At 58.4% G+C, this 12667-nt stretch overlaps 1 protein-coding gene across 3 annotated transcripts in view; it reads right to left on the bottom strand.

The window, feature by feature from the left end:
• The window catches only part of CAPN5 (calpain 5), a 51991-nt gene that overhangs the window by 34829 nt on the left and 4495 nt on the right, over positions 1–12667 (bottom strand). For all 3 annotated transcript variants that reach the window (XM_080815942.1, XM_080815943.1, XM_080815944.1), the window contains one exon: positions 1729–1972. In XM_080815942.1, coding sequence (XP_080672068.1) covers positions 1729–1893 — 165 coding nt within the window. In that variant the 5' untranslated portion in view covers positions 1894–1972. The remainder of the gene's footprint in view (positions 1–1728; positions 1973–12667) is intronic.

The following is a 12667-nucleotide window of genomic DNA, read 5'->3' as shown; positions in this document are numbered from 1 at the left end:
CTCTGTCACCAGCCTCCACAGGCAGGGCAGGGAGGCTCTGCTCCTCCTCTGGCAGGGAAAGGAGCCCAGAGAGGGCAGGCGACTCTACCAGGATCACACAGCAGGGGGATGCTAAGCCCAGGCAGGCTGGCATTTCCTCCTCTCACCACACTGAGCCTAACCTTCCCCAGCCATGCCTCGCCAGCCTCCTTCCAGAGTCACAGATCTAAAATGTCTGCGTGCTGGCCAGAGGGCAGGACGAGGGCAGCAAAGGGGTGGAGTGAGAGGAAGGCAGAGAGCTCAAGTGTCTCCCCCACACACACCCCCCTAAGACCTCACAAAGGCCCTTTGAGGCTGGCCTCCTTCCCCACCCACCAGACAAAGGAGAGAGAGGAAGGCGTGGGGGTAGGAGGCCTGGGAGGCAGGAATCTTATGGCCAGGCCAGGAGGCTCCTGGGAGTTCCAGAGAACCAAGGCGTCGGGCAGAGGGCCAGGACAGGCAGGACCCCTGGGTCCCGGCCTGGCGCAGTTACCGGCTCCCTGGGCAGTCAGGGCATGCACCCTCCCCCGCTGGCCTCAGTTCCTCTACCTCTCAAACACCCCAGTCCAAGAAAATACACAGGCTTTTTGAATTGGAAGGGACTTGAGATCACAGCCTAGGAGAGGAACACAAAAACTGAATCCCATTTTCCCAAAATGTCTAGGAGGTCAGAGGGAACTTCAAAAAACACACAAACCTGCCCGTCATACCCTGCTGAAAGCCTTGTGCCCCCCACCCCCGGCCCCCAACCACCCTCCCGGGCTCCAGCTGCCCAGGACACACCAGCCCCACCAACCACAGGACCCAGGCTCCCTCTTCCCTGACGTTCCCACCACATCCCAAAAAAGCCTGAGAGTTTCAAGTCTCCCATATTTTCCACACGTCCACACGGTGCCTCCCCCTTCAACCCTGAGATGCCTCCTCTAACTATGGGGCAGGGAGCACAGCACAGCTCCCTGCACCAACGTCCCTCCTGTGTGACCAACTCAGTGCCAGCAGCCGCCCCGTCACCCAGGTCCCGGGGCAGCCATGCTCACATGCAGGGATTGCGGTTAAAGTGGACAAAATTGTGTCATGAGGCCAAACAGTTCTGTTCAACACTTCCTAGCCTCAGCGACCAAGGCTGGGCAGCAGCCAGACAGATGCCACAGATTCACCATTCTCGACAGTAATGGTGTCGCTGCCGGTGCGGGGCACTGGGCTCGGTGCCACGCTTGCTCACGGGCCGTCTCTCAGGAGGCTCCTAACAACTCTCGAGGGCACTGTGACTTCTTACTGCTGTTATCAGTATCGATGAACCATCACCATAAATACTTTTCATTTGTGGCAAATGACCGTCTCAGAATTGTTACGACAACAATCAGCAAATGGCTTACACTCGAATGTCACTCTATGCTTTACTAGAGTAAAACATTCGCCTCGTTTTTAGCCCCAAACCACCCCGAGTTTTATATTGGGTGCCAGGGCACTCCTTTTGCCCTGTGAGGAAGCTAAGGCCAGGAGAGGGGGCGAGGTCCTGGCCAGGTGGTGGCGGCCCCAGGTTGAGGGCGATGGCCTGGCTCCCTGTCTGGGCAAAAACCCACAGCAGGAGGGCCCTCCGCTTTCCCAGCCCCCCCGGAGCCTCGGGACGACCAGCCACCAGCCTGTCCCCTGCACACTGGGCGGGTCTGGGCCGATTCGCCTCAGCTCCAGCTGTGGCCAAACACTGACCTTGGGTCGCTTCCACCTGACCGTGGGGCCCGGGGAGCCCTGATAGTACAGCGAGTCATCGGTGGCCGGGAAGTTGGGGTCCTCGAAGAGCACCTTCCTCCGCAGACAGGCCCGCTTCAGGGCAGAATAGTTCTGGTCCTCGTAGGGCTTCACGCATGAGAACATGGTGGCCGCTGCCCCAGCAGGGGGAGACGACACAAGGCAGCAGAGAGCGAGGTGGGCCCGTGGGTGGCTCCTGCGGTACCTGGGACAACAGGAGGGTGAGAAGATCATCACTTACTGAAGAGACCGGAGAACCTGCGCCCGCTGAGTCAGGGGAGCCTTGGGTAGGGGGCACCCTCCACCCCGTCGCTCAGGCCAGGAGCCGAGGCTCAGAGGCAGGAATAGACGCAGCTGCTACAAGCACGGCAGGGACAGGAACCGACTGACCAGACACCTCGTCCTGAATGCTCTCACTTCTGATGCTTGGAGGCAACGCCAGCCTCCAGGCCAATAGGCCACAGGCTCAATCCCAAGGTGTTCAGGGCTCCAGGGCCGCACCCGCCTGCTCCTTCCCTTGTCCCCAGATCTCCCTACACCTCCTAGGGCTGAGTCAGACTCCTGGCCAACTCAGCAGCTCCCTGGCTACTGTCGCACGCGCAGGAGAGCGGGGCCACTGCCTCCAAACTCCCCTCCTCCAGACCCTCCCCACTTCATCTAAAGGTCGGGTTCTGCCCCATGGGGAGGGCGCCCCCCTGTGGCCATCGTTCACATTCATTCCCCAGCCCGCCCTCCAGCACTGCCTCCTTCACCCTGCTTCTGGAATAAACATCTCCTCATGGCTCCTTAATCCTACTGACCTAACCTCCCCTGAGGCCCAGATCCCTCACTCTGTAGCCTCCCAGTCTCCTACACCAGACTCTCCCTGATGACTTCGCAGACTTCACCGAGTCCCACTCCGGTACAGTCTTAGAACAGTCTCATCAGGCCCCGAGGGGCAGCGGCCCTGGTTGACCCTCCCCCATTCCTGCCCTCCCTCTCCCTCTGGTGCTGGGGCACTGCACCAAGCCGTGTTCTGCTCACCTCCCCTGCCTCATGACCCCCATACTCAGCCCGGACCTTTCTTCGGGTTCCTCAACCCACCCACCCTGATGAGGGCCCCTGGGGCCCACGGGCACCGATCCCACACTGAACTCCTCATCTCCCTCTACCCCTCCCATGGATTCCCATCTCAGGAAGCAGAACCGCAGGTGCCCATTAGACCAGAAGCCCCAAGAGCAGGGTCAGCTTGGTTGGTTCCCCATGTGCGTGCAGCCCCTGCACAGAGCCCAGAACAGAAAGAGGCTGTTCCTGTCAGCTGCCTCCCTGCAGCCGTGTGCTAACCCAACACAAGGGACATGGGCTGGATGTGGCCAGGGAAGGCCATGGGAGGAGGGCTCAGGTTGGGGAGCAGCAGCCGGCCTGCCCCTGAGAGGCCCTGACTGATGCTCAGATGGCCGGACATCAGACCCATAGCCCCCGTATCTCAGACTCCATCTGGGCCGCTGGCAGAGCTCCACACCCCTGGGTCTGCTGGTCCTGGGGTCTGCCCAGGGCAGCAAACTACCATCCTGCCGGGCCATAAGCCCTGGCTTCCCAGCCCCGTTGAGGAAAACCAAAGTGAGGTAGGCTGGCTCCTGGGGTGAACACAGGTTTGAGAGCAATTCTGATGTGGGTACCAGTCCCAATTGCACCTCTCACCTGATGTGTGGCCTTGAACAGGTCATTCAACCTCTCTGAGCCCCCACTTCCTCAGCTCCCCAACAGGAACAACAACGTTGCTTTAACTAATTGGAAAATGTGTGATAAATAGCCCGAGGCTGAGAAGACTGCTGAGCAGGCCAGAGGGAGGAGAATGAGAAGAGGAGACAAGTCACCTTTCATTACCAAGAGAGAACTCCATCCCTCTGGCACCTGCCACGGGCACACCAGCTGGCAAGAGGGCCATGTGCAGTATTTGCAAACAGGGCTGGCCAAGTCTTTAATTGTTCCCATTTTTCAGAAAAGAAAACTGAGGCTAAGTGAAGGGAGGAGGCTTGGCGGCGTCCCATGGCAGAGTCTGGAATTGAACCCACATCCTTTGGTGCCTTCATCTTGGCCCAGTGATCCTGCGGTGCAGAGAAAGGCCCAACGCCACACACCCTGACTGAGCCAGCCTCACGGGAAGGGAAAGGGGTGGGATTTGACGGGGAAGGGAGAAGCAGGAAGGGCAGGAGGTGAGATGGGTGGTCAGTATGGAATCCGGATGGACGGCAGGGAGAACAGAGGGTTTTGGGTCCCTGCCTGGCAAGTGCCAAGGACACACGGCAACCTCACCTTCTGCCCAACATCCATACCGGGCCTGCTCCGCTGCTATGTGACCTCAGGCCAAACACTTAGTGTCTCTGGCCATCCCTCGGCCAGGAAGGCCCAGAACCCGGCCCACTCTCACCCAGCCTCCCAGTGTTAGAGGCCTGAGGGAAAGAGAAGAGGGGAGCCTCGAGAGAGCCAACCCCTGGGCTTCTGGCAAACGGCCAACCAGGAGAGTTATTAGCATCACAGTTTCCGGAAGGGCCTGCTCAGGAAGCAATTAAAGCTGCAAGAATTAGATCAAGGAAGCTGAGAGCAGGATCCCAGAAATCAGCTCTAGCAACTCCATGTTCAGAGCCCAGAGGGCCCAGAGCCGGGGAGCAAGCTGCCAGTGGTTACACAGTCAAGCTCCCGGAGAATAAGGATTCTGGTGGCCTTCTAGGCCACACCATGGTGAACGCTCCCCGGGAGGACAGAAAGGAGGTGGGGGCAAAGAGAGGAGAGCTTGGCTGGGCCCAGGCCAGGAGAACGGGGGCCAGGCCTGGCTGAAGGTCTGCCCCAGCTCGGCCATCTATCTCTCCAGCCGCATCCCTGCCAGCGAGGCTGCTGCTGGCCTACCGATGCCAGGTTCTTCTGGCCCCAGCCTTTGCACACATGGGACCTCATGGCGACTGTCCTTCCACACCTTCTGAGGGCCCCAAGGTCATCTCCCTTGCCACCCACTGGGTCAACAACCCCACGGGGTCAGAGTCAAGAGCCTCTGAGCTTTGCCCTCTCCCTGTGCAGGCATGAGCACTGAAGGCCGTGGACAAACCAAGAGTCAGGAGAGCCGGCTCCCAAACCCAGGGGCTCTTCTCTCTGGGCCTGAGCTGGGAGAACGGCGCTTCTGGTCTCTGGACATCTTCACACAGTGTGCAAGCCGGCATTAACAGGAAAGCCCGAGCTTCCCCACTGCCTTCAACCCATCCTGTCCCCTCGGCGCCTGCCCAGCTCACCCCACCCCTACCATTCATTCTGCATGCCAAGCTATAGCGCTAAGAGCTCCAGGCGGTTCCGTAGAGCGTAAAGCCGTAGGCAGGGCCTCCCCACACACTGTCCCTTCCCTGTTCACCTGTCACAGCTCAGCCCAAGGACCGCCCCCCCCACAGTCCTGGAACCCCTGCGACACCACCACATTGTCCCCCACCTGCACAGGACTCGTCCATCCCCCCAGCCCAGCACACCCAGCTTCTGTGTCCCCCCAAGGGTCCAACACTGGGGGGCGGATAAAGTCAATCTATACTGAAAGAGCTGACACAGGTGAAGGAGGAACCCCTTCTGCACGGGAGGAGGGCAGGGAGGAGACAGGCTCGAAGAGCGGCGGGGACCACTAAAGGTATTAGCTTTCCGTGTGGGAGCCACACCGGTTCTCAGGCCTCCAGGCCTCTCACTCTCCCCCTCCCGCCCTCTCCCGCTGGCTGCGTGCCAGCCGGTCCCCACACCCCTGCTGTCCCCAGGGGCATCATGGCCGCCACCCTGGCTCCCACTGCAGCAGCCAGCCCTTCTCCGGCTCTTGACAGAGCACTGGCTTTAGTTCCCAATGTCCTCTTATGCTGTGCGACCCTGGACAGGTCCCATCACCTCTCTGGTCTGTGTGGTCCTTGTCTGGAAGGAAGAGCTAACGGGCCAGGGTCTCTGGGAGCATCAGAGGAGACATGGCCGCACAGAATGCCCTGTATTCCCGAGGGAGGTCACTGCTGGCGTCAGGGGTACCCCACCACATTTCCACACCCCTGCCAGGAGGGCAACGACAACTCAAGGTCCCCGTCCCCAAGGGACTTCATGGTCTAGTGTGGCCAAAAGACACAAGGCAGCAGGGAACATGTCATTCAGAGATTCCGGCAAGAGCGAGATGCCAGGAGGCCTTCATAGAGGCCAGGCCCCAGAAGCCGGCCATTCTTTAGGAGACAAAGGCCATTCCAGACAGAGGGAACAGCTCAAGCCAAGTCTCAGTGGCAAGAAAGTGCGAGGTCACCCAGACCCAGCCTGGCATGGTGGGGCCAGCGGACCGAGCATGGGGCTGCTAAGTGGACAAAGAACAAGGGCCTGAGAGCACTTACCAGGGAGCTCAGAGCAACCAGTCTGGGACAGGCCAGTTGGACCTGAGCTCCAGTCCTGACTGCACCACTCAGTGCCATGCATCTTCAGGCAAGGCATGAATCCCTCTGAGCGGCTCTCTGTCAGCCCTACCTGATTGTAGCTTCTCAGGTGACTGGGAAAGAAAATGGCATCGGCCCAGGCCTGCCCTGCAAGACTCTGTCCTCACCTTGGAAATGGTGTGGACCTGCCTCCAGGAGGCTGAAACCTGGTCCGCTGTTCCCTGGGCCAGCGGGAGGCGGTGTGGACCACCCAGCTGTGCATGGGGAGGGGTAAGGGCTCCTCTTGCCAGTCACACTGAGCCGACGGGGCTGTCAGCAATGGGCCTTTCCTGCATGCTGCAGTCACCACAGACAGGGAAGGACAAGAGTCTCGTCCCATTTTATAGATGAGAACATCGAGACAAGTGTCCAAAATCTGCAGCCCAATGGCTGGATCCCAAGCTTCCAGACTCCCTCTCACACCGGGGCTTCCCAAGGCAGGGCCCCGGATTAACACCTGAGCATGTACTCTGATGTGGCAGTAAAGACGTCAGAAAGAAAGCTCTGTTGCCCCTATGGGGCTCTCTCCAGGACTCCCTCCAAGAGCGAGCTCGGTTCCGTCTAACGGGCCCTGGTCCACCCGCTTGACAGGAGAAGACCTCAGCAGACACCAGCGCCTGGCGGAAGTGAATGGCTTTTTCTGCTGTTTTTACTTTACCACCAGTGGCTTTGGACTTGTGGAGAGTAATAATGACTTTTCATTTAGTAGACACACAGTTTCCTTTAAGAAATATTAAGGAAAAAGGAAGCTGATTTAAAGAAAACTATGACATTCACAGTGGTGTGGGTGGAGGTGGGGGGCGGGGACCCAGGAGCCCTGGAGGGCAGGAGGCAGTTGAGGAAGGAGGGGGGTTGAGGGTCGCACTGCAGTTAACAAGACCCATCATAAAGCTCTAATAACTTAGACAGTGTGGTACTGGGCACAGCGGAGACAAAGGACCAAGGAACAGAACAGAACGGAATAAAGAGTCCAGAAAAAGGGCCACAAGTAGGACACTTGATTTATGGCAAAGGTGACACGACAGTGCTCTGGGCCAAGGATGGTCTTCTCAATGAATGGTGCTGCATCAACTGGGTTATCCAGGTGGAAAGATTCATCTTGACCCTTGCCTCCCACTCTACACGAAAACCAATTCCACATAGATAGCAAATCTAACCAAAAGGATAAACGATAAAGCTTCTTGAAGAAAACATGAGAAAAAGAGCACGCCCAAATGGCCAAAGAAGAAGAAAAAACCCTCAACTTCACGAGTCATCAAAGAAATGCAAGTTAAAACCACCACAAGAGGGGTGCCTAGCGGGCTTAGCTGGTAGAGCACAGGACACTTAATCTCAGAGTCGTGCGTTCAAGCCCCACAAGGGCATGGAGCCTACTTAAAAAAATAATAAAATAAAATGCCGAGAAGACACCACTCCACCCTCACCAGAATGGCTACAGTGAAAACCACACGCACACACGCCCTCCGACGTGTACAGTTCTTCAGCACTGGTGGTGGAAGGTCTACACTGGTAAAACCACTTTGCCCAACCGTCTGACCATATGTATTAAAGCTGAACAAACGCATCGTTAGCAGTTCTACTCCTCAGTATATACCAAACAGAAACGCATGCACACGAGGCACCTGGGTTAAGCGTCTGCTTTCAGCTCAGGTCATGATCCCGGGGTCCTGGGATCGAGCCCTGTATCAGGCTCCCTGTTCGGCGGGGAGTCTGGTTCTCCCTCTCCCACTGCCCAACGCCCACCCCAGCTCATGCCCTCTTTCTCTCTCTCTCTCTCACTCTAGCTCAAACAAGTAAATAAAATCTTAAAAAAAAAAAAAGAAGAAGAAGAAGAAGAAAAAGAAAGAAAAACGCATGCATACATATATTCACCGGAAAACATGTACAAGAACATTTACCACAGGAGTGTTTGTCAAAGCTGAAAATCAGAAAAAAAAAAAAAAAAAAAACAATGTCCACCAATAAAAGACAGGATAAAAACGGTGTCACAGCGAAATAGTACCCGGCAACAAAAATGAGGGAATTACTGCCGCACACAGGGCCCCAGGTGGGCCTCACCAGCATGACATCAAGAGAAGGAATACTGCCGCCCCATTTGCATAAAACTGAAAAGCAGGCATAACCCATTTGTGGTAAATAGAAGGCAGGAAGGTGGCTGGCGTTGGCAGCAGTGACTGCCAGGGCCCGCAGGGCCTTCTGGAGATCTGAGAATCCAGCCTCTGGTGGTGGGTAGAGGCTGCCAGGCTGTGCTCACTCGGCTGGATGCCTGTGGTTTATGCGCTGTTCCACCCGGCAGTCATGCTGTTCCACACGGCGGTTATGCTTTCATAAAATGTTCAACCAAACAGCCAGCATGATGGCGCTGGTAAGAAGGGCTGGCTGAAACTAGTGCTCTGGATCCTGCCAGTTCTGGGCCCCTGTCAAGCCAGACACTCCGTATCTGGAGGGTCCTACCTGGCACCCACGGTGGGCCGAGGAGGGTGGGGAGCAGGGAGGGAGCCCCAATCCTGGCCTGGCCTTGGGACATACAGGCTGTGTGACCTTCTGCAGGTCTTGTCCTCCTCCTTCCAGAACGCTATGGTTTTGACACCAGGAGTGCTCCAACCCAAAAGAGGGTCCCACAAGGTGAGGGTAGCACCCCCATACCCCAACCTGGGCACACGCCTCTAGGGTTTCCTCTCTGAGAAGGGGGTACAGCCAGGAACCCCAGGAGATATCTCTCGTGCTCAGGGCAAGGAGCTGGGCTGACCCAGAGTGGCAGTTGGGGGTGGGGAGGAGGTCACAGGCGAGGCTCACGGGAGCCTAGCACCGGTGCCCAACGCCAGCCAGGGACTGGGCTCCTTCTGAGGAGACGGAAAAGTGAGAAGGGTCTGAGCAGGTGAGGGACTTGAGACTCAACCGGCTGCCATATGGAGAATGCACTAGCCAAGTATGAGGCTAGAGCAGAAAAACCAGAAGGCAGGTCACAGGACTTGAAATGACAGACTCCTGTGTAAACGGAGAGAAGGCAGCATCTAGGGCTTCATGAGAGGGAGACAACTCTCCTTGGTGAGAAGCCGGCTGTGGACATGAAAGGGAGAACTTGGGAAGGCCTGCTGGGGGTTCCCCCCACTGAGCTGGGATTCCCCACATGCCATCGTGCAGGTGCCCATCGTGCAGCACGGGCCTGGCACAGTGGGCTTCATCCAGTGCCAGCCAAAGGAGCCAGGGATGCCCCCCACCCACAGCCTAGCCACCAGAGCCCCCCATCTCCCCTCCTCGGCCTCCCACTACACTCCACTCCAAGCAACAGGGCCCCCTCCCCTTCACTGCATGGTCAAGGGCAGGCCGCACAGCTGCGTCTCATAACTCAGGGGACACAGACAATGCCAATGTGCAGATCTGTGCTGACAGCCGTTCTGGGCTGGCCCTGAGCTGACAAGGAGGCTCAGAGCCTCACCGCTGTCTCAGGGGAGGCAAGGACAGACAGACATGACACAAACCATGAACTAAGCCAGACACTCAGCAGTCAGCACTCCAGGGGGAAGGCATGTTGTAGGCTGGTTTACAGGGAATGGGAAGAACAGCGGTATCTCTTCAAGATGGAACCAGAGCAAACCAGAGCAGGGCTTGAAGGCTAGGCCAGACCCGCAGGGGGCGGGCGGGCAGGACCCACTCAGTCCAGGTGGAGGGAAGGCAGGAGAGCGTGGAGGGAGAACTGGAAGGCCCCAGTGTAGAGCAGGGTTGGGGGGGGTGAGAAAAGCTGGCAGGACCAGCTCTGCCGGGCTGGGACGCCAGGATGCCAGGCCTGGGCTCTTACTGAGGGCACAGGGTGGCCAAGGAGGACAGAGGGGTGAGACGGAGGGGCAGGTGCTGAGGAAAGGGGCTGAGGCCGTGGCCCAGGCAGGGACAGGCCAGATATCAGGGAGGGCCCTGGAAAGGGAGAGCCCCAGAGTTTGGTGACTGCCTGCTTGCCTGCATCGCTTTGGCTCTGTCCATGTATGCCCCCCCTTTTCTCCCGCAGCCCACCCCCACTCTCCTCTTGCCCCCCCTCCCCAAGCTATCACTAGCCAGCTCCAGGCGTATCTCTGGGCTACCGTGGGTGCACTCTGGTCTCCTGTGTGTACTGGGTGCTGAGGAAAGCATAGTGGGTGGGGGAGGGAAAGTGCATGAGGAGGGACAGCTGAGCCACAGGTTCACAATCCGGTTCACAATCCGGTTCACGCTCCAGGTCACACTCCGGGCTCCAGCAGCAGCACCAGGGGGCCGGGCCCAGTGAGTCACTCCAGCCAACACGCCAGGCGGCCTGGCACCAAGGCTGGGAAATCCTGTCTTTCTTCTCCACTCCCCTCCCCCTATCGTTCCTATGTCCAATCCCGTCCCCACCCAGCTGCAGGGATCTTCTGGAACACAGACACCCAAGCAAGTCGCCCAATGCTTGCAGCTATGGACGGCCTGGAGAGAGCAGGGCCAGGCACGTGTGGGGCACAGTCCTCTCTCTGGTGCTGGGGCGTTGATGAACCCCCAGCAGGGCCCGTGAGGGAAGAGCCAGCTTTGGGCTGGCTCTCTGTGTGGTCCCGGCTTTGTCCGAGGCCTCTGCCCCACAGCTAGCTGCTCCTCGCTGGGCCTTGGGTCCCCCCACAGGGTATCACGAGGAGGCCGGGAATCTCGGCCAGCAGGCATAGCTGGGAGAGATACCTCCAAAAAGAGCATTCCAGCCTGGGCTCTGCTGGGGGGCCTAGGGCAGGGACAGGAAGAAGCTGGGACCGAGAAAGAAGCCACACTCATGCAGGCAAGGGCTCTCCTGGGCAGGGGATGGGCTCTGGGCAGGGCAAGCGGCAAGCTCCCCTGGTGTGGGCACTGAAGGTCACGCATCCCAAGGCGCCCAGGGCAGCTGGTCACCCTACACTGGAGCTCCAGACCCCAAATCACATCCTGTGAGAAGGTGCTGGAGAGAGGGGCAGATGCAGCAGAGCCCACCCTCCCTTCCCCTCAACTCCCGCCAGGGGCTGCTTCCTGTCCGACTTGGGTGGGGGTGATGCTGGGAGACGCTGCTCACAGGTACTGCTCACTCCCCATAACGGAAACACCCTGACAAAGTGAGACCCCAGCAGGTTACTGAAGCCACCTTGGCTCCACTGTGCTGTGTGACCGCAGGCAAGCCCCTATCCTCTCCGGTCTACAGGTTCTCCCTACTGAATGGCTGGGGAAGAGGACACTTCCTGCTTTTTTCAATGTGCTGGGTTTGTCACCATGACAGCCTCTTTTCCTGCTTCCAGAACAGGCAGTCTGCTTCTAGCACCGTGTGCCTCCAAGATTCAAGCTGGAAACCTGCTGGGCTGATACCCGTTTCTCAGACAGGGAAACTGATGCTCAATTCCTAGCTCGAGTTCCTGTACAACCTCTGTACTATTTTCATTGCAGATGAGGTCGAGGGGCTCGGGAAGAGATGCACTGGGGACCAAGCTAGGAGCCTGTCTCCTGTCAGAGCTCTGCTCTGCCTGACCCTTCATCCCTCCCTCAAGCAAAGACAGTGATGCCCCGCTCAACAGCCCCTGGGAGTTCGCCTTCCAACCTTCCCCCACACCTGCCCCGTGCCTGGTCAAGGGGCAGAGGAGTCGGCGGGGGGGGGTGCTCTGCCAGGTCAGCCCGGTGGAGGAGAGACACAATGCCCCTGGTACCGAGCCGGGAGATCTGTTCTAAAAGGGCATGGCTTCAGGCAGACAGGGCATGAAAGGCTCACGGGGGAGGAGGCATCTAAGCGGGATCTCAAGTGGGGGGCTGTGATTTCAAGAGGTGGAAATGGAAAGTTAGGAGGAGGATGGAACATTCTGGAAGGAAGAAACCATTTAGGCAAGGCTGGAGGGCGGGGTGCAGGGGAGAGGAAGAGGGAAGAGGGGGCTAGCAGAGGAACACTGCCACAGCCAAGTTCGAACAACAGTTCGAAAGCCAGGCTGAGCCCTTGGGAGTGTGCGGTGAGAGGAGCCCAGCTCCTGCACGGCTCACAGCAAGGCGGCACCACGGGAAGGCCATGACGCCGGCAGACAGACCAGACTATAGAAAACAGCCACTGAGACAAACGCAGGGCCCATAGGGCTATGGCCTTGGCTGTGGGGACAATATGGAGACCCCCACTGTGGCGGGATCTGCAGCACACAGGCCAGGGGCTCTCTGGCTGAGGCTGTCCATGGGGCAGTGGGAAGCCCACGCCGCCTTCTAGGATGGCAACCGCGTCCCCGGGGGGGGAGGTGGTTGGCAGCACCCGCAGCATCAGTGGATGGCTCGGCACCAGGTCACGTGCCCGCCCATGGCAGCCTCCGATGCCCAGGCCGAGGAACAATCAGAGCCTTCGAATGTCCCCTCCACATGCTTACCCTCGTGCTCAGATGAGGAGACAGTTACCCTTTTTGTGTCTCAGAGTTCTCGTCTATAAAATGACAGTCTTCTGCTCTCCTGGACCAGTGCCCAAAACACCT

The sequence above is a fragment of the Martes martes genome, assembly GCF_963455335.1.
Source record: "Martes martes genome assembly, chromosome: 10".
Lineage (NCBI taxonomy): Eukaryota > Metazoa > Chordata > Mammalia > Carnivora > Mustelidae > Martes > Martes martes.
Note: the sequence above shows the minus strand (reverse complement) of the source record. Positions and strands in the feature narration are given on the sequence as shown.